Source organism: Silene latifolia, chromosome 8 (assembly GCF_048544455.1).
Source record: "Silene latifolia isolate original U9 population chromosome 8, ASM4854445v1, whole genome shotgun sequence".
Classification (NCBI taxonomy): domain Eukaryota; kingdom Viridiplantae; phylum Streptophyta; class Magnoliopsida; order Caryophyllales; family Caryophyllaceae; genus Silene; species Silene latifolia.
Genome location: NC_133533.1, coordinates 62,881,882 through 62,905,103, shown reverse-complemented (window position 1 = coordinate 62,905,103; position 23,222 = coordinate 62,881,882). Strand labels below are relative to the sequence as shown.

General features: G+C 35.4%; 1 protein-coding gene across 1 annotated transcript; it reads right to left on the bottom strand.

Annotated features, from left to right (window-relative positions):
* Nucleotides 1–15,041: 15,041 nt before the first annotated feature.
* LOC141595279 (uncharacterized) lies at nucleotides 15,042–16,534 on the bottom strand. The gene is made up of 3 exons (XM_074415244.1): nucleotides 16,470–16,534; nucleotides 15,859–16,123; nucleotides 15,042–15,488 (listed from the first exon to the last, which is right to left on the bottom strand). Exons 1-3 carry the CDS (start codon nucleotides 16,532–16,534, stop codon nucleotides 15,042–15,044), a joined length of 777 nt encoding a protein of 258 aa, XP_074271345.1.
* Between the last annotated feature and the right edge of the window lie 6,688 nt (nucleotides 16,535–23,222).

Sequence of the window (23,222 nt, the reverse complement as noted above, 5' to 3'; positions counted from 1 at the left end):
TTAAATTTGAATTTTACCTTGTCAGGATAGGGCATAGCTATTTTCATTCCAAAAATCATATATGAAATAGTTTTAAATGACTTACATTCCAGGACCTTGGGAACATTTCTCCTTCTAAGGTTTGTAGTATGTATGCTCCCTGTCCGACGATTGAGTTTATTAAATAGGGTTATTTAATGGGAATACTACAAATTATTATGGTCATTCTCAAATTACTTCAAACTTTAATTTAACTAGTATTATAACAAACTATTACACCTATCCTCTCATAATAGAATTGCATTTTTCTTAACCTGAAACAACAGGTTATTTCCCTTCCGCTCCCACTTATTTCCTTTAATCCTACTTTATCTTCCTCTTATTCCCTTAAACTGCAACTTTCCACTTCTTCATCTTACTTTTCTTCTCTTCTCTCCCCTTATAATTTCCTCCATTGTTATATTAATCTATTTCAACCTTGGATTGCAATAACTATGATGTCAGATTTCTAATATTTCCAACAAAAACATCATCTGCTCCTTCAACTTCTTGTACACGATTTATCCCACAAAAAAAATTCAAAAGAAGAAGCTTGTGTCAAATGATAAATCCAACGAATTAATCCAATGAACTCAAGGATTCATGGCTACACAAAATTATAGTCTTTGATTTAATTGAGGTTGTGATAGCTCACTACAACCCTTGATTACAAAATGAGCAGAATAGGATCAATTACAATATTAATAATGGGTAAGATGTTCCTCAAATATAGTGTCCAAGATTTTGGTTAGAACTTTCAACTTCAACATTGCAAACTAGAGAAAAAAAATCGGGGTGCGGGCATGCAGCACAATAGTTGTCATATTCTTGGCGTTAATGGTGGTGGTCGTCAGAGGTGAATAAGGTGGGTTGGTCGGCGGCACTTCCAGATCTTATCACACCTTAATATAACAGCTGGTTCAAGGTGAATCAATGAATGGGTTGGTCGGGAGCAGGGGTTTTTGCGGTTGAAGCCGCTGGTAATTGTGTTCATGGTTTGTGCTGGTGGTAGTCAAGTTTGATTGTAATGGTGTATGATTGTTAGGTTTATGATTGTGGATGTCAACGGTGTCAAAATAATGGTGAAGAAATTGATGTGTCGTTAATGTTGAAGAAAGTGATAATAACGAGGTAGTTTTTATTTAGATGACTTGATCAACGGGTAGTAGGTCATCCAAGTATATTACGAGAAGAAAGTTTAATTGTTGGTTTTATTCTGAAATTAAACAAAGTTGGGAGTATTTTGAGAAGATCACCCATAGTTTGGAGTATTCCTGTTAAATAACCCTATTAAATATGGACCTTCCCATGTAGGAGCTAATTTGCCTGCTGATTTTTCTTTTTTGTTTGGAAACACTTTTCGTAGGACAAGATCTCCTTCCTTAAAAACTCTTATTTTGACATTGTTGTTATAACTTTTAGCTACTGTTGGTTGATATGAGGCCATCCTGATTATAGCAGCGTCTCTAAGTTCTTCTGTCAGGGCTAAGTTGTCTTGCATCAGGTTGGCATTGGCCTCGATGTTGTTCAGGCTGTATCTTGAGGTTGGCACGTGCACTTCTGCAGGGATTATTGCTTCACAACCGTACACCAGGGAATAGGGTGTATGACCTATTGACGTCTTTGGAGTTGTCATGTCTGCCCATAGCACTAGTGGAAGTTCATCAGCCCATCTGCCTCGTTTACTTTTCAGCTTATTTTTTAGGCAGTTAATGACTACCTTGTTGCTTGATTCAACATGACCGTTTTCTTTTGGGTAGCCAGGGGTTGAGGTCACCAGGTTGATATTCTATTTGTCACAGAAAGCTTTGGTTCTTTTTCCAACAAACTGGGTGCCATTATCGCAGACTATCTCTGAAGGGACTCTGTACCTGCATATGATATTTGTCTTGATGAAGTATATTACTTCCTTCCCAGTAACCTGCCTGAATGAATCTGCTTCAATCCATTTGGATAAGTAGTCAGTCATGGCTAACATGAACACTTTTTGACCTGGCACTACTCGGAGTTTTCCTACTATGTCCATGCCCCACTTCATAAACGGCCAGGGTGCAGACATTGAATGCATCAGTTCTGATGGCTAATGAATAATAGGGGCATATATTTGGCAAGCTTCGCACTTCACACAATAGTCTAGACAGTCAACCCTCAAGGTAGGCTAGTAGTAGCCAGTCCTCAGTACTTTGGTTGTCAAGCTTCTTCCTCCTTTATGGTTGCCACAATGTCCTTCATGAATTTCTTGAAGTATTTGTTTGGCTTCATGTGGCTCGAGGCATCGTAAATAGGGCCCTACCTGAGATCTCTTAAACAGAGTGTTATTTATGATAGAATAAGAAGAAGCCCTAATTTTAAATGCTCTGGCCTCATGCCTGCTCTGAGCTAGTATGCCTCGCAGGAACCAGTCATAGTAGTGTCTAGTTCAGGAGTCACTATCAGTGATGATAGGACTAAATTGTTCAAGTTTGTTGATAGACAGTTCAAGTATATGAACAATAGGTATTTTATCAAAAATAGCAGGGGTAAAATTTGAGGCAAGGCTGGCCAGAGCATCAGCCTGGGTAATCAGGTCTCTTGGTATTTGCTCAATGTCAAATTAAATGAATTTATCGCAAAGTTTTTTAGCATATTCCAAGTATAAAATCATTTTTTCATCCTTTGCCATATAAATTCCTTTTATTTGATTTGCAATTAGAAGTGAATCAGTTTTTACTTTTAGGTTTTGAACACCGAGGTCTAGATATACCTTGAGTCCTGCTATGAGGGCTTCATATTCTGCCTCATTGTTAGTAGCTTTGAATTTACAACTCACAGCCTGGGCTATAGTGTCCCCTTGTGGCGATTTTAGCACTAATACTAACCCTCTATCTCTTACATTGGACGCTCCATCAGTGAATAGGGTCCACATGCGAGGGACTTACCTCCCTTGGAAGGTTTTAGGGTCTCAGTGTAGCATTCTTGGGCTGACTTATGCTCACATTTAATAGTTGCCACTCCCCAATCTGTTGGTATCTTGATGCATTGGTGATAGGTTGAGGGGACAGCCTTGATATTGTAAATCCAGGGTCTGCCTAGGATGACGTTGTAAGAGGGCAAGCAGTCCAGCACTCCAAACCTTTCGTAGGATGTGACGCCTTCAACATAAGTAGGAAGGTATATCTCTCCCAAGGTGCTTTTTTTCTCGCCACTGAACCCTACCAAGACACTAGACTTCTTGGTGATTGGATCCTCTTTGATCTTCATGGCTTTGAGCAGGTCTAGCAAGATCAGGTTTACTTAGCTGCCTCCATCTACTAAGATCCTCCTCACATTGGCAGTTCCAATTTGCATGAAAATCACCAGGCCATCATGATGGACGTCAGGGATGCCCACCAAGTCACAGTCGCTGAATGTGATAGTGGTATGTTGTCAGGTTTGCATGGTGACTTAGGCCCTGTTCTTTCTGGCTTTTTAGAGCCGAATCAACTCGCATCAATCGAATGGAGCCAATCAATCAATCAATCTAATGGAGCTAAGCCGAATCTGAATGAGCTGAATCAATCAATGGAGCCGAGCCGAGCTGAATCGAATCGAATAGAGCCGAATCTAACTAAGCTGATTGGAGCTGAATTGAACTGAAATAATCTTAATCTTAATATTAATATTAATAAGAATATTATTATTATTATTATTATTATTATTATTATTATTATTATTATTATTATTATTATTATTATTATTATTATTATTATTATTATTATTATTATTATTATTATTATTATTATTATTATTATTATTATTATTATTATTATTATTATTATTATTATTATTATTATTATTATTATTATTATTATTATTATTATTATTATTATTATTATTATTATTATTATTATTATTATTATTATTATTATTAATGTTTGTATTATTAATATTATTATTATTAGAAGAAGAAGAACATTAATAATAATAATAAATAATAATAATAATAATAATAATAATAATAATAATAATAATAATAATAATAATAATAATAATAATAATAATAATAATAATAATAATAATAATAATAATAATAATAATAATAATAATAATAATAATAATAATAATAATAATAATAATAATAATAATAATAGTTTGAGTGATTAACAAGGTACCAACATGAACCACGGTCCACGGTTCACCATCCATCTAATTAGGTGAAATAATGTAGCACCGATTTGCTATATTGATGTTTAAAGTATAGCCGTTTATCATCCTAATTTGACTAATTAGGTAGCCACCACGAAGCACCAAAAATCCTAATTTAATTAATTAGATAAATAAAAATTGACAGACCCTAATATAATCTTTAACAAATATATAAAATTAGGTTGATTAATTAAAACTCAACAAATAATATTAATAATTGATAACAAGTAAATTAGTTTATTATTTGATAAATTATAACCTATCTTGTAAGTTTTAAGTCTTTTGAACAATTAAATTAAGTTTTAAGGAAAAATATTGATTTAAGAGTTCACTTGGTTTAGTTTTAGGTGAAAAGCGTACAAAATAGAACATTGTGAAAAAGTGTATGTGAAAGAGTAAAGTTCGTATATAAAAAAATAATTAGGTATTAATAATAGTAATATTAAAATTAACAATGTTATTAATAATATTATTATTAATTAATAATAATAATAATAATAATAATAATAATAATAATCGTATTAATTATATTAATATGAATATTATTGATTTTGATAACCATAATACTCATAATAATAACAATAATGAGGATGATTAAATAATAATAAATTAATAATAACAATAATAATAATAATAATAATAATAATAATAATAATAATAATAATAATAATAATAATAATAATAATAATAATAATAATAATAATAATAATAATAATAATAATAATAATAATAATAATAATAATAATAATAATAATAATAATAATAATAATAATAATAATAATAATAATAATAATAATAATAATAATAATAATAATAATAATAATAATAATAATAATAATAATAATAATAATAATAATAATAATAATAATAATAATAATAATAATAATAATAATAATAATAATAATATAATATAATAATAATAATAATAATAATAATAATAATAATAATAATAATAATAATAATAATAATAATAAATATATAATATTAATAAAAACTATTAAGTTTAAGATTCGCAAAATTGAAATTGGCTGAATTTGGTGGAACTGAACTGAAGTGAGTTGAGCTGAGCTGAACTGAACTGAATGGAGCTGAGCTGAGCTGAGCTGAACTGAACTGAATAGAGATGAGCTAAATTAAACTGAGCTGGACTGAACTGAATAGAGCTGATGTAACACCCCCATTTATTCAGGAGCCTTTAGCTAGACATTCCCAAATAAATAGGACTGTTATCATCTCGGTTTCCCGAGGCAGTGAGTACAAATTAAACAGAACCAAAGTACTTTATTAAAACTTTACTACTCAACACTTTTATTACAACTTATTAAAATAGCTTAACTAAATAAATTACAAACTCGCAGCGGAAATAAATACAACTGAGTGATAAAATAACTAAGTGATCTAGACTTCTAGGTAGTCTTGCCAAATCCTCACGCAAACCCATAAGCTCCCAAGTCTGCTAATCTTTAGTACCTGTCAAATCTGCTCCCCATAAAACGGTTCACCGCAGGTGTTCACGAATACACAGTCAACCGCGAGGTTGAGTAGGAATAAACTAAACAACAACAATAATAATCCAACCAAAATAAACATCCTTCAAATTCTCATCACTTCATCCGTACAATTCACTTACGTCACTAGCAGTAGCACAACCCCCTTAAAACCGTGCTATGCTCAACTGGCAGTAGTACTTGCGTACCATGCTCACCTGGCAGTAGTAATTACTTACTATGCACAACTATCTCTGGCAGTAGTAATTACTTACTATGTTCATCTGGCAGTAACGATTGCTCGCTATGCACAACTGATAGTAACACACTCCGTGTTATGCTCAAGTGAATAATAAACTATCCATCAATCAAATACTCAATGACAATCCCTTCTTATTGCTCAACCAACAATTTAACATGCTCAAATACTCTATTCCAATAATAAATCACAATTGTTAATCTTAGTCTCATCAACCGTCACATTTAAACATCCATTCACTTAATAATAAAAACCCGAGTTGAGTAGGAAATTCTTACCTGACAACCAATTCCGAATAATGCAATCTACTAAAAATATTCTTCAACAAACCCGTTCCACAATTCCTTCACCTTTTTTATCGCTAATCGCCAATCGCCAATCGCTCTTCCGTCTTCTAAATTTTCTTCCTCTTCCTTTATGAATTACTTTTCAGATTTATTAAGTATTTATATACTAGGTTTAGGGAGTATATGAGACCAATTAGGAAACTATTGCCTTTTCTAATTATTATTAAGAATTACCAATTTATTATTATATTATTAAATTCCGCTTTAAATCCCGACTACTACTCTTGCTAGGCCTAATACAATCAGCCCATTTATTCACAACACACGGCCCAAGACTTATTACTAGCTAAACCCAATTCCCGACTTGCTTATTTATTTATTATTTAATTAACGTCTTTCTCGCAACTATTATTAGAAATATCATTAATTATTTATTTAAATTACATAAATTATTCTCATTAATTTTAAATTTACGGGGTATTACAGTCTTCCGCCCCTTAAAAAGAACTTCGTCCTGATGTTTGCCCATAACTATTAAAACAACATTTATAAACATTCGCACAACTGAGCCTCATTCCAACTTATATTCATTGCAACATAATTAACTTACTTAATCATTATCAAACCATATCATACTTATCAAAATGTATCACAAAAACAATTCAAAAATTGAAAATGTATCACAAAATAAATTTAAAACATGAGGTGTCACATTCTACCCCCCTAAAAATAAACTTCGTCCTCGAAGTTCGGGATATCAAATAACAGGAATAAACAAACCATTTGTTGTAACATCACAAAACATGTAATACACATTGTAACACAAAACAACTATTATTTTTAACACAATATTGATTGATGATATAATAAAAGTTACTAAACGGAAATTAAATAACTAAAACCTTTAAATTAAGTTAGATTTATTACTTGCATGTTTATTCTCACCAACGACATCTGACTTAAACATGGGTGCAACTAATATAATATTTAGGTTTAGGGCGACACATTCCACATATCATTAGATATGTCATTATAATTCACATAATTTACAACATTAAAATATCAATGTGCAAGAGATAAAAAACAATTCTCTTAGAAATTTTAGTACAATTTGTATTTTCAAGAATAAGGAAACACATGTTACAACTTCCAAAAATCATTAATAAATAATCACATAATTACTCCTTGAGCACTTATACGTTTTAGAAAATACAGAGAATTAGTAAATCATGAGAAAAAGAATCAAGTCAAAAACTCATAAGATCGATTTATAATGCATTTTACAAACTACTTGGTCGAAATAGAAATTTTACAACAACTTGTCAGAAACATAGGTCAAATTGTAAAACTCACCATAAATTGTCAAAATATTTTCCTATAACGTGGCTTATCAATTTAGAAACATACATGAGTCTATTAAACAACAGAGTTCGAATTATAACAAATTATTTTGTAGTTTTTAAATGACATGTTTTACAAAAATGTGGCGCGAAAACATCACTGTACAGGAATATTTCGACTACTGTCCACTAAAATATTTATTTCTCGTAAACCGTATATTATTTGAATATGAGACCAGTGGCATATGAAAGCTAACTCAAAAGGCTATCACACATAAAAATCTCGAAAATTTTAAACAGACAGTAAATGACAGATAAACAATCAAGGGTAAAAATCTTGTGAAATCAACCAAAATCACATTCTTCACAATTGCATACAATAATTAATAATTTACATGTTTAATCATATTCACACCTTCCACATACATGCCAACATACTTTCCCCATATCAAAATGTTTAAAACAATGCTTAAAATCATATCACATTCCGATCACCTTAAAAGCAAGGTTACGTCCCAGCAACCGCAATCATCAACGAAATCAATATTCAAATAAGGCAACCAAAACTCCTAAGACAAAATAAACAACATTCATTTTAAAATTCCCCACACTGTAACATCTCTCAAGGTAACCGGTTCGAAACTGGAAGGGCCGGAAGTTTGGTGTGAGGGGGCCCCTAACTCATCCCAAGCCTTAAGTGGGCTCCTATCAGTTTCTACCCGGGTTCATTTTATTAGACACATCCTATATTCATTATTGTTCATTGGTTAGGCCTGAGGATCATTCGCTCTGATACCACTTTGTAACACCCCCATTTATTCAGGAGCCTTTAGCTAGACATTCCCAAATTAATAGGATTGTTACTATCTCGGTTTCCCGAGGCAGTGAGTACAAATTAAACAGAACCAAAGTAATTTATTAAAACTTTACTACTCAACACTTTTATTACAACTTATTAAAACAGCTTAACTAAATAAATTACAAACTCGCAGCGGAAATAAATACAACTGAGTGATAAAATAACTAAGTGATCTAGACTTCTAGGTAGTCTTGCCAAATCCTCACGCAAACCCATAAGCTCCCAAGTCTGCTAATCTTTAGTACCTGTCAAATCTGCTCCCCATAAAACGGTTCACCGCAGGTGTTCACGAATACACAGTCAACCGCGAGGTTGAGTAGGAATAAACTAAACAACAACAATAATAATCCAACCAAAATAAACATCCTTCAAATTCTCATCACTTCATCCGTACAATTCACTTACGTCACTGGCAGTATCACAACCCCCTTAATACCGTGCTATGCTCAACTGGCAGTAGTACTTGCATACCATGCTCACCTGGAAGTAGTAATTACTTACTATGCAGAACTATCTCTGGCAGTAGTAATTACTTACTATGCTCATCTGGCAGTAACGATTGCTCGCTATGCATAACTGGCAGTAACACCCTCCGTGTTATGCTCAACTAAATAATCAACTATCCATCAATCAAATACTCAATGACAATCTCGTCTTACTGCTCAACCAACAATTTAACATACTCAAATACTCAATAATAAATCACAATTGTTAATCTTAGTCTCATCAACCAGTCACATTTAAACATCCATTCACTTAATAATAAAAACCCGAGTTGAGTAGAAAATTCCTACCTGACAAGCAATTCCGAATAATGCAATCTACTAAAAATATTCTTCAACAAACCCGTTCCACAAGTCCGTCACCTTTTTTATCGCTAATCGCCAATCGCTCTTCCGTCTTCTAAATTTCCTTCCTCTTCCTTTATGAATTACTTTTCAGATTTATTAAGTATTTATAGACTAGGTTTAGGGAGTATATGAGACCAATTAGGAATTTATTGCCTTTTTTAATTATTATTAAGAATTACCAATTTATTATTATATTTATTATTATATTATTAAATTCCGCTTTAAATCCCGACTACTACTCTTGCTAGGCCTAATAAAATCAGCCCATTTATTCACAACACACGGCCCAAGACTTATTATTAGCTAAACCCAATTCCCGACTTGCTTATTTATTTATTATTTAATTAACGTCTTTCTCGCAACTATTGTTAGAAATCTCATTAATTAATTATTTAAATTACATAAATTATTCTCATTAATTATTATTAAATTTACGGGGTATTACAGCTGAGCTGAACTGAACTGAATAGAGCTGAGCTGAACTGAAGTGAGCTAAAAATAAGGCAGAAAGAACAGGGCCTTAGTTTGAGGTGTCCTGGCTATTTTCTTTGCAGCTGAACTGGTTAGGCTACAGATCTCTGATCCACCATTTATAAATTTTACTTCGTAAAGTGGAGGTGGTGGAGGGAGATTGCGTTCCTCCTTCTGCTCCTGATTTTTTTTACTGGGGTCTTCGATTCTGTCCCTGCCTTTAATCAGGTCTTTAAGGTATCCAGCTTTCAGTAGGTAGGCTACTTCTTTTCTGAGCGCAAATCAGTCTTCTGTTGTGTGTCCCATATGCATGTGAAATTCGGACCATTTGGTGTGATCCTTCCTTGGATTTGGGTTGTCTGATTTTCTGGGCCACCTGACTACTCGCCCCATGTTATCCAGTCGTTTGATCAAACCTGGAATGTCAACACAGAAGTTATGTTCGGATAAAGGTGGATGAATTTTAGCCTTACCTTGCTGTTCGTGTGTTATTGACTTCTGATTGGTCAGGCCTGGTATATGGACCACTGCTTTAGTTCCTCCTACTGCCACTTTTCTTGTTCGGCTTGTCATAGTCTTTTGGATTGCAGGATCCTCCAAACTTGTAACTATTGTCTTCCTCTAGCCTGATGTAGGCAAGTGTTTTTGGCTGGAAGTCTTCAAAGGAGTGATAGGGATACTTGGTTAATTCGACATAAAGATCGTTGTTGGGTAGCATTCCCTATCTAAAACCCTCCACTGCTGTGCCGATGTCAGACCTGGGTATGGATACTTTTTCCTTATTGAACCTAGCAAGGAAACTTCTGAGGCTCTCATCTTTTATCTGGGTAACCCTGTATAAGTCACTGGAGCGTTTTTCCAATTCCCTGCTACTGGCGAACTGCTGGTTGAACCTATTGATCAACTCAGGAAAGGATCTGATCCTTCTATTTGGTAGGTTGATATACCACTGTAGTGCAGGGTCGGTCAGGGTGGCAAAAATCCTTTGCACATTCAAACTTGCCTAAACTCACTACGAATAGATACAGCCGACATTTTTTGTTTGTAGAAAGCCACATGGTTTTGTGGATCTGTGGTCCCATCATAGGTTATAATAGAAGGGATCACAAATTTCTTGGGAAGATCTACTTTGGCTATCTCGTCTATGAAGGGCAAGTCAGCATAACTTTCTAGGCAGCTTCTTCTATGCTGGCAGGGACTCCAGGTATTTTTTTTCGAATTTTTCATTGAGTTTCTTGATCTCTTGGACGATTGTCATCATAAAGGCTGCTCCTGCTTCGCCAGGCTTTTCGCTGTCATCTTTGGGAATATCATCATCATCATTAATATTGATTGCTTTCTTAGCACCACTTGGACTCCCAAAGTTCGAGAAATCGAAGTGCTTGATAATTGATGAGAATGGAGTTCCTAGCTGGATTTTGGAGTTTGATCCTTTGGATTTCTCCAGTTTCTGTTTGTAAGCTGATTCAGAACCTTTTAGTTATTGGATTTCAAGCTTGGATTAGGCAACTTTCTGTAGTGTAGTAGTCAATTGCTCTTCTATGGTTGGAGTGGCCATTTATGGTTTCTTTTTGGATTTTGTTTGTGAAAAAGGGAAAAAAGATATTTAATGAGCTAGATGCTCCACGGTTGGCGCCAATTGTTATATCTAGATTCTGCGCAAGGCTGAATCAGGTCAGGGTAAAGAGTTAGCAGGGTTAACTAGCTCGTTTATCTTGTATGTGGCTGCAAGGCAGGCTTAATGTAATGAAAATGAAAGAAAATAAATAGAACAAATAAGACAACAATTTTTGTACGTGGAAAACCCTTGAATTGGGAAAAAACAACGGGCACTAAGCCATGAGAGATTTCACTATGATATTTAGGAGAATAATCGTATTTTATGCTTAAAAAATGTAATTTTGTTTTAAGTGTTATGATAGTAGGGCCTGTAAGCTTATCTTGTATGATAATGCGTAGTGGGATGTGTCTTGAAATGGTCTTCAACTCTTCTTATATATCAATCTTCATATAACCGCAAGATCTTCTCCTTTAATGACATAATATTCTTTATTAATGAGTTCCTTTATTTGCTGTCTTGAACCCGCCTAATTAGCCGGATAAATGCTCCATGATTATGACTAATTATTCTCCTTTAATGTTGTTTTAATTACCATAATTATATGATAATTACTCCATATATTCCTTGCTGAGTTGGTCAACTGATGTCTTCGTATTTGACCGTTGTCCTCTCCTGCCTCGTACCTAGCCTGAATTATCTTTAGGCTTCTGTCTCAACGCCAGGCCAGGGCATCATCATACCATGTATATATCGTGGAAATATCAGGCTTAACAACAATCCAAGAAACAGATCTTGATTTATGAGAGACGAAAATCTTACTTGAAATGGTGATTAAAATTGAAGTTTTAGGGAAATTAATTGGGCGGAAGAGAGGAATGAGGTTAGACGAGATTAGAAATGATAGGATATGATGATTTGAGTTTTTTTTTTTAAAATTTTAATGAAATGAGAGGAGGTGAGGTAGACGAGAGGTGAAACAAATGGAGAGGGTTAGGGTTTATTAAGGGATTATTATTATAATTTATTATTATTATTATTATTATTGGGTTGACACAACACGACACGAAACTTAAATGGGTTGGGTTAGGGTTGATGTCTTTTGACACGAACCCGACACGATTAACTCATTTATTTAAAATTGTCATAATATATTTGGCTTGAATCAATAATTCAACAAAACAACTTAAAATTAGCATTTTCATTTTCATGGTGTGGGATAATATGGTTATAAAACGTAGTTTATTGTATTAGTTTATTGGGTTAAACGGGTTAAAATGACCCGTTTAAAGATAAATGGGTTAAACAGGTTGGGTTGGGTTATAGAAATATTAAATGGGTCAGGTTAGGGTTGAGACAAATGGCCCGTTTATATAATTGGGTCGGGTTAGGGTTGGGGTAGTGGTGACCCGTTTACTATTGACATGAACACGAACACGACACGACCCGACATGTTTGCCAGATCTAAGTAGTAGTAGTAGTAGTAGTAGTAGTAGTAGTAGTAGTAGTAGTAGTAGTAGTTGTTGTTGTTGTTGTTCTTGTTCTTGTTATTAGTATTAGACGGGGTAATGGGTCGATGAAATGATAAGGATATGGCGGAGTTGTTTTTTGTGTGTATGAGCCGGGTGAGTAAAGTTTCACATAAAAATTCATGGATGAAAATTTTAATTACTTTAAAACGTAACAATTCAAGAGTTTATGAGTAAAGTTTCACAAAAATATTATTGAAAAAATTTCTCCAAATAATAATTTATTTTTTTGGTAAAATGTAAGTATATTATATTAGAAAAAACAAACACCATTACATTTTTCCACCTATTATTAGGGGCATCTTACCCTGATTGACACAACCTATCTATCCATATGCTAGCTCGTCTCGATTTTTGCCTTACATTCATGAGTTTTAGTTGCAAACAAATAACGGCCTTAACCTTCTTAACAACTACCGCAGGTGTAGGCAATACATTTTCTATCCTGCTTTTGTTTCTTACTAACCAAATCTCATAGATGAGGTTAGCTAAACATGCTCCTCCTATAGTGCAACCACCAAGAAATTACCACCTGATCAGGTTAAATGGGAGCAAACTTGACTATATGGGCAGAGGAAGAACAGGGGGTTCAGCTGCTCTTCTACATTTCCACATAACCAACAACAATTAGTCTGAATAATACCCATCTTATGCAGCCTATCCTGAGTTAATAGCCTCTAGTGAGCTATTAACCAGATGAAAAAAGCATGTTTTGGGAGTATAACACGATTCCTTATCCAAGGGTACCATGAAACCTCCTCATCAGTCCCCATTAACCATTTGTATCGAGTCTGAATAGTGTATTCTAATCCAGAATGTCTCCGGGGATCATTGAACAATAAGGGTTTGAACAAATTCTTGACCCAGCAAATCCTCTGCCAAGTCCAGCTTGCCCCTATATTAGGTTCATACACCTCCCAACTAGTCTGTTTTATGTAGATGGCATGGACCCATCTCACCCACAGGTGATTAGCTTTTTTATCAGTCCACCATACATATTTAGCAAGAGAGGCAACATTCCATTTGTGTAAATTCCCGATCCCCAATCCTCCATGATTTTGATCCTTGCAAATTTGTTTCCAAGAGACAAGTGTATGGCTTTCTTTGTTCTCATTGTCATCCCATAAAAAAGCTCTGCACTTTGCCTCAATTTTATTCGGAACTGTCTTGGGCATAATGAAAGTACGAACCCTATAAGTGTGCAAAGTGCTCAGCATAGTTTTTACAAGGACTACTCTTCCCGCATAGGACAACTTTTTGGCCCCTAGCCTGGAGATCCTTTCAGTCACTCTATCAACTAGCCATAGACAGTCCAACACCCCAAGACTTTTAGAGACAATGTGGTTCCCTAAGTAATTGAATAGGAGTGAGCCTCTCTTTATCCCAGATGACTCTTCAATACTTTTTACTAGATATTCAGGGACCCCATTACAATATTAATTGGATTTGCCACTACTCATCTTTAGTCCAGAAGCATCAGAAAAATTTTCAAAGGCCCTGAGCAGTAGGGAAGAAGAATGAACATCACCTTTGCAGAACATGAGTAAATCATATGTAAAACAAAGGTGAGTCAATCCCACCCTGGCACACAAAGGATGATATCTTAACCCTCTGAAATCTTTAAGAATACTCAGCAGTCTGCTCAAATACTCTAAACAAATTGTAAATAGAAGAGGAGATAGGGGATCCCCATGCCTCAGTCCTCTTCTCCCCTTAAAAAAGCCAAAAATTTCTTCATTTAGAGCTAGAGAATAATAGGGAATTGAAACATACACACTCTATTATAATGTCTATGCTTTGTTGAGGGAAGTCCAAGGCAGTTAACATTTCTTGTATAAAACTCCACTCAATGGAGTCATACGCCTTCTGGGGGTCAACTTTCAACATTAGCCTAGGAGAACAGGTTTTCCTTTTATACAGTTTGATGAGGTCTTGACATATTAGAATATTGCCCATAATGTCTCTTCCTTTTATGAGTGCACACTCAGAGGGGTTAATAATCTCTAGTAAGATCCTATTCAATCTGTTATATACATATCACTTTTGCTAGACATTTATAGACTGTATTGCAGCAGGCAATGGGCCGAAACTACAATACAGTTTCAGGTACATCCACTTTTGGCATCAGAGTGATAATGGAATTATTGGATTCTTTGAGAACACTCCTAGCAACAAAAGCATTCCTCACAACTGAACAAACTTCTTGTCCCACCAGTGTCTAGGCATCTTTAAGGAATTGGCTACCATAACCATCTGGGCCAGGTGATTCGGTGCCATCAATAGAGAACATGGCTTGTTTAATCTCCTCATCAGTGACAGTGGCAGACAGTATTATCTTATGCTCAGAAGAGAGACAATTACAAGTACTAACAACACCACAGTGGATAGGTTTTACTTGTTTAGAAGTGCCCAACAACTCAATATAGTATTGTTCAAAGGCTAGCTTCACAGTTTCAGGTGTACAACAAAGATTAATGTGCTGGTCTTTTATCTGAAAAACTCTATTTCTTGTTCTCCTTCTTGTAATAGTGGAGTGAAAGAAGGTAGTATTTGAATCTCCTTCTTTAACCCAGGTTTCTTTAGCTTTATGTGCTAGGTACATATCCCTAGCTTTAATCAAATCAATCGATTCTTTTTTAACATTCCTTTTCTGCCTGGGACCATTCTGGATTCATAGGATCTTCCACCAGTTTCTTTTGATAAAATCTTAGAGCCATTTCAGTCACTTGGGTCAGGTTTTCAATGTCACTAAAATGATCTCTACTAAGCTTTTTCAACTTCTACTCTAACCCCTTCAACTTCTTCAAAATCCTAAACATAGGGGGTCCCTGAATCTCCTCCTGCCTCCCCTCCTTCACCACTCCATCAAAGCCCTCAGCAAGAGACAACATGTTGAAGTATTTAAAAGAGGGCTTGCTTTAAAATCTGTCCATGGTTGTATTAATAACACAAGGAAAGTGATCAAAGAGACCCTCAAGAAGGAAATTTGTCATGGCATATGGCATCAGTTATACCCACTCCTCATTCAAAAATACCCTGTCAAGTTTGCTATATACTTTGGAACTAGCCTCATGCTTGTTGTTCCAAGTATAATATGCTCTATTTAATTTTAATTCCTGGAGTTGATTGTACTCCACAATATCTCTCATAGAAGCCATTTCAGCTCTAGTCACTACAGCACCTCCAATTCTTTCACCAACATTTAGAATACTGTTGAAATCACCACAAACAATCCATGGCCCTGCCATCTGAGTAGAATAACTCCTTAGGTCCTCCCACAAAGGCTCCCTTTCTTGAGCTCTGTTAAAACCATACACCATAGAAAGCCAAAAAATAGTATGATTCATCTTATTCACCACAATAGAGTAAATACATTGAGCAAATATATGAAGAATCTCAAATTCAAACAACTTTGGATCCCACAAAAGTCAAACTCTCCCCCCCCCCCTCCCCCTATGGAAGCTGTTATTTGTGCATATGGACCAGTCCACACACATGTCATTTCTAGTTTTAATCCAGTTGCTACCCTTTATTTTAGTTTCTAATAACCCAAATAGCCCTATGTTACTCTGGTGCAGAAACCACCTTATTTCTTTTTGTCTATTTTGTCTATTCAGACTTCTAACATTCCAAAACCCTAGACTACCCATTCTCAGACTGGGTTATGGAATTCACCAATTTCTGTTGACTTTCAGCTCTAGTCTTCCTCATATATAGGGAGAGGGCATCCATGAAAGTGATCCCCCTTGGGGTAAATAACCTAGTCTCACCTGCCTCATTCCTCAGCATCCTAGAAATAAATCTTCTTTGGACTGATTTTTCCCCCAACAACACTCCCTATTCCAGGTGATAACCTACCAGCTACCTCAGGGATAGTGGTCCTCTAAGCAGCAAGAGGGGTAACCACTTGCACCACATGGGGTGTCACTGGTTTGGGTTGTTTAATTGGTTGATGAACAGGATTTGGAGCCTTTGGTTTTTCTTAAGGTCTCTAGACTTTCTGCACTCTAGGTCCATCTCATTTCCTGCATTAGTCTCCCAAATGGCCCATTCCTTTAAATTTTGTGCACGTAATGGGCAGCTAGTCATAAGCCACCCTCACCCTTTGTGTGAAGCCCATCTCATCCACGAAGGCAGTTTCAGTAGGAAATGGTTGGCCAATTTTAACTTCCACAGAAATCCCTTAGTGTTAGTGGCTTCATCGCAACGAATGAATTGTCCAACTAACCCACTGATCTTCCTCAGACAACTATTACCCCAGAATTTTATATCTAAGCCATAAATTTTCATCCAAATGGGAACTGAGGAAACGTCATGCTTAATCAGTTCCGCATTCTGATTCCACTCCTTCACAATTACTGGTTTGTTATAAAAATGTAAATGGCAATTGTTAACAACTGATGAGTCATAATTATATACATATTTATGCCTCTCCTTAAATGCTTTTGATACGGTTTTCGTTCTAAATTATATTAATTACATGCCTTTTATGTTAGAATGTCGATACTTTCGCTTTTTGATGTTTAATGCAGGAATGATGCTTTGAGGAGCAAAGGAATGAAATGGGCATCACGGAGTAGGCATGAAGGAATACACGAAGCATGGCACGGGAATCTATAAGAATGAAGGAAGAGAAGTTAAGAAAAAAACACGAAGGAAAGAGCATAAACGAGTGATGCCTCGATCAACTTTGTCCGGGCTCGATCGAGGACATTGGTGACTCGATCGAGTATAATAGGGCTCGATCGAGGAACCACTTTACTTTATATTTTCTGCAATTTTCATTAAGTCGGTTCCGTTTTATTATAAATACCTAATATCGTACCCTAATTTATTTACGTCTTCTTTTCCGTTAGTTTCGTAGATGATAAATGCAATTTATATAGTCCTTTTGCCCTCTTATTGCACGTATCTCCATGTCGTTTTCATAATTTTGTATTGCAAAATGCCCCGAATAGGCTACTTTGGTTTGTTTTGCCTCATTTGTAGGAACAGACCTGAAAGTGGTGGAATCGTGCCTTATTCAGTCCCCTTAGCATACATTTATGGAGATTGAAGGTTTTGAGCAGAAATGTCGTGCCTCAGGAAGCGTGAAGGAAGTATTTGGAAGCTAACCAAACGAAGTGTTAAGCTGGTTCAGTGGCTAAGTCCTCGATCGAATGGTTTTTATGTTCGATCGAGAGGTTTTGGTGGTCAAGGAAGCTCGATCGAGTCCCTGCTGTACTCGATCGAAATGAAGCTTTTGGAGTTTACTCGATCGAAGCCCAAACTTGTTCGATCGAGAGGAATTATCGGGATATTGCTCGATCGAGGGATTTCAATTCCATGATTATCTTATTTAATATCTTGTTTTAGTTAATAAATATCTTCCCTATATAAGGGAAGACGTAATTAGGTTAGAATTATCTCTGAATTACTCTTTGAATCTCAAAAAAACTTTAAGCAGACACTTTGCTCTTCCCTTTCTCCTTTGCTACGTTGAACTTGTTCTTATTGCCGGACTCACTTCTTTGTAATCTTTTTCTACTCTATATACTTAATCTAATCTCCTTTGCTCTTAATTGTTTGTTTCTTAATTTCTGTTTAATTATTGCTATTAATTTATGCAGTATCGTTCCTTTAATCATTCTATTATGTCTCTTGGTAGTTTATTCATTGTTATTATTGTTTGTTCCATTAATAGCATGAGTGGCTAAACCCTTTTATGTTAGGATTAGGGGAGCCATCGTAGTGAGTTAACAATGTTGTGAATAGGTTAGATGATTGAGATGTGATAACTGTTTTATGACAATATAATTGTAATCGTTTAGTTGAGTGCACGCTTCTAAACTAGTTAATTTGGTTAAATTCAGACCTAGATCGAGAGATTGGAATGAATAAACCTGTTATGAACAGTAAGACTACACTAATGAGGACGAGAGTTAAGTTAGTGGTATCTTAGGGAAGAAAGTGGATCGAGAGGACCTTTCTTATACCCTTCTCACATTAGACCGTCTGAGCTATTTATGACTGAGTTGATTAATTGCCATGGTGAACCGACTTCCTAGCATACCTCTCTTTATTTGATCACATCTTTAATTCTCTTTTTTTTTTCATTGCTCTTTTCTCTTGCTTTAATCTCTTTTAGTTTATTTGAAATCAATTTAAAACCCTCAGATTGTTACCCGACAGACTTAGATAGCAGATAGATATAATAGCCTCCCTGTGGAGATCGACCCTACTTCCACTAGCTTCTGTTAGTTGTTTTAGGTATTTATTTTTGGTACTAGACGAGGGGTACCAGTAGAACTCCTCTAAAAACTCTCCTAGAATGCTTAGTTTAGTTTAATAATTGTTCTTACTTCCGGATCTAAGCTATTTTACGGTATTGTTCTAATCTTTCTTCAATAATTATTATTCAATGTTTATTCATCTTTTATTATTGTTCATCATGTGACACCCCGCGATAAAGCGGAAAATATAACTAATAAATTAAAGAGGAAATTATGAGATTTTAAAAACTTTTTATGTTACCAATTAAAGATTAATACGCGGGTGCCAAAAACGAAAGGAAACAAATACAATAATAGATAAACTTAGGTTATTACAACCTAAGTCTAGAAGGCGGGGAAAAGATATCCCACGAATAAACATATAAGGGGTTTCTAACTAGAAACTAAGGTCCAAGGGTTTAGTTCTCGCTAGCCCACACGTCTTCCCCACGTAAGCATCTCCATAACCTGTCATTCATGTAAACATGAACGCCACAGTCAGTGGGGAGTAACTCAAGGTTCTCCCAGCCACAATATGTCGAAATGCAAGTAAACAACCACTTAATTAAACATATTAATCATGCAACATGTATGAACAAATAGAGAACAAGGAGATATAATGAAAATCATGATGAGATAGGCATAGTACTTTCTTAATGGAATAAGCATGATATACGCGAATAAATATGCAGTCAAGGAGAATAGAATAATAAAGTCAAACACCTCATATTGACCCGACTCAACATGTGTAAAACCGACACAAAGTGTAGACGGAGTATCCGGCTCCGAGGCTACCTTTAAAGCATGTCCGAGATACCACACACAAGACTACATCCTAGACTCCAACCTCCTGGTAGGACGACGATCATAATACGGTCCTAGTCTAAACCTGGCCAAACTCTCGAGATGGACGACACCCGATTCGACATGCGGTGACCCATCCGCATCCAAGACTCGATACATGGTACACCTAACCGTGCCCGAAAGTCGAGTAACCCCAAATCGGAACCTTGTCACCTAACCGTGACCCCCGGTCCGAGGAGGCGGAAGGAAAAATAGCCCAATCCGGAAACATGGCACCTAACCGTAACCAATGGTCCGAAAGGGTAAATAAGGAATGTCAAGTCGTCACAGAATGTAAAACGTCACACTAGAGTCACAATAAGAGTAAGAATGATCATGCAAGCATAACCACGATAAAATGTCACATATCACGGAATCACTAATGTCACATTCATACTTATGGCTTGCATCTCACCATAAGTACGGATGGGAACATTAATCTCGACGATCATATCGCAACTAGAGGGCTTATAGCTCACCCCTAGTATCTGATAGGACCGAGACTCTCACAACAGAACAATACAAGATGTGATCAAGAATATGACTCTTACAAGTGCTTATAATAGATATCTCATACTTGTATTATATTAGTAACTATTCCCTTTTATAATTTATCATGCTTACTAAACAAAATATAATGAGTGACATTGAATAATTTACGTTATGTGAAATTACGGAATAAAATGTGGCCAACTCAAGTGACTCATTTATGAGCCCAACAAATAAGCTATAAGAGGCCCAAATAATTTAGTCCATTTAAGTCCAACATGTAAAACACAATTAGTCCATCCTATAGAGCATAATAAACCCGTCGCCTAGAACATAACAAATCAACATATAGAACATAATCAGACCAACTATTAAGTCAGGTGAAACCCAACAATTTGATCATGTGAGAAAAATGTAGATAATGAACGATATTTAGCGAATTAAGTTATATAAAATTTGAGACGGAAATTAAACCATTCGAATAAACCAATAAATGAATCAAATAAGGTCCAACCATTAAGTTGAGGAAATTCCAACAAATAAGTCATGGGAGATCCAAGAAGTTAAGCATATTAAGCCCAATGATTAGAACAAGCAAAGCCCAATAAATGGTGAGTGTTCAACCCAACAAATAAGACAACTAAGTAACCATCAACAAGGAAGAATAAGAAGAAAGACAAGGAAATAAAGGGGTGTTGTCATACACCCATACACATGACAAGCTTGTAAGCTACACCCCAACAAGCAGCCAGTCGTGACCAAACCACCCACCCACGGCCAACCATCAGCTCGCCAACAGAAACCAACATGCCCACTACTCCGCGGTTGCCCAAACCACCGGTGAACAGCCACCAAAACGGTACCCAACGCGGTCTATATGAAGCCATTTAATACGAGATTACCGAATATAAACAAGACCGTCACCAACACGACTCAAAACAGTCCCGTTGTGGGTTCTCAAAAACCCGTCAACGACAATCATTTTGGAAACGGAAATTAGACGAAAAGGTTATCGTCAAAACGACCTTATTCAAATAAGTTACGCATACTACCATAACCACCATTCACACCCGTCCCAAAACAGAGGTGACATGCCAACTTTCGCAGCATAAAACCAAGTCCTAGAAGTCCGTTCTAGACCCGACTCAAGACTGCCCACAACCACCATACTGACTGCTCACAACCACCACATCGACCATCCCAAAACAGAGCAGGAACCACCCAAGACAGCCACAATTTTGACCCACAACAACCATGAGAATTAACCACGAGCATTAAAACTCGTCCTCATACATGAGAAACACAGAAAGGACTCAAACTATGCGATGAATAAGGAAAGCCGAGTAAGAAAGGGGAAAATATCGACTCATTGTCGAGTAACCTATCACCGTTACCTTTAACTCTCGAATTCTCGGGTGAAAACGTCCAAGGCACGAGCTTTACTTCAGTCTTCAACTAAAAAGGAGGAAAAACGAGTAACATGGGTCACAAAACCGAGTTTGTCACAAATTGCCCATTTCGAAAAATTCAACAAAGTTAAGACTTTCTTACCTAGAAATGAGGAGGAAGAAGAGAGGGAGAGAATGGCGTGAAAATTATGCATTCTGGTTGAGAGACGAAGGATAAATCTGGGTTTTTGGGGGTCGAAAATGGTGTCGTACGATCTTGTTGTTCATTGCTGCTGCTGCTCTTGTTTTTTTTCGAAAGAAAGAGGAAGAAGAAAGGGGGTATGCAGGGGGGTGGGGGTCACACCGTGTAAAGTCAACAACAATAATTAATAATAATAATAATAATATAGAATAATAATAATAATATATAATAAAGAGATATTCTTAAAAGTAGAGTGTAGGATGTTAGGTGGGTGTGACGTGTTGTCGAATTCTGGTTGGTCCGGATTAAAGCATGTACAAAGTGAAATGTGACGGTCTATAGCTAGACGGATGTTGAGACGGGAATTATTATTATTACTGTCTTTATTATTATATGACCAAAATATGTATACATTTATTCTTGTATAAATTATGACTCAAAGATATAATTTAGTAATACGTATTTTTATAAAAACGAGCTTTTATATAATACGTTTATGAAATCGTGTTTGACATAAAATTAATTAAATAGAATAATTCAAAAATATTTAATAAAGTAATTCAAACGGTTTAATAAATTTTAAATGTCAAAATAGGAAATTCGCGGGTGTTACAATCACCCCATCTTTTAAAAAGTTTCGTCCTCGAAACTTGAAAGTAGAAATGAAAGGTTATAAAAATAAAACTGGAATTGGAATCGGTAACCAAAACATTTTAAAGGTTACTTATCGTAAGAATCAAAATTCTTTCAAAAGGTTCAAATCGAAATTTTCCGTTAGAACCAAGTCGAAAGGCAAATCATTTGTATAAATCCAAATCAAAACACTTTCAAAAACATTAATGAAGAGTTTTCAAAAGTGTAAGTCTCATTCATGGAACGAAATTGCTCTTGTTGTGCACACAAGAACGCTAACCTTCCAAGTCAAAGACAAACTCAAAACAAAATCATTCGCCGACAAGCATAGAACAATTTATCAAACGTCTCCAATAACGAGTTCTAACATCCGGTCAACGTCAAAATCAAAAGAAAATGGTAATCTACTCAAATTTTCTTTTGCAAAAGCCAAAATAGAAAGGAAGGTTCCACCTTTAAACTCAAAAGGGAGTCAAATTTCTCTAAATGTAATATCAAAATTTGATAAAGAAATCACAAATAGATCAAAGTTAACAGAAATTGGTTAAAATTTAAAGAAATATCAGGTTTAGCAATTAAATTCATGATAAATA

What these genes read in the sequence shown, in the direction of transcription:
- LOC141595279 (XM_074415244.1), bottom strand. Translation starts at nt 16,534, where the DNA reads ATGAGGAAGACTAGAGCTGAAAGTCAACAGAAATTGGTGAATTCCATA. An exon ending in ATAACCCAGTCTGAGAATGG is followed by an intron (nt 16,124 to 16,469) that starts GTAGTCTAGGGT and finishes TGGTTTTAACAG; the next exon opens with AGCTCAAGAAAGGGAGCCTT. An exon ending in TATATAGCAAACTTGACAGG is followed by an intron (nt 15,489 to 15,858) that starts GTATTTTTGAAT and finishes CTATGAATCCAG; the next exon opens with AATGGTCCCAGGCAGAAAAG.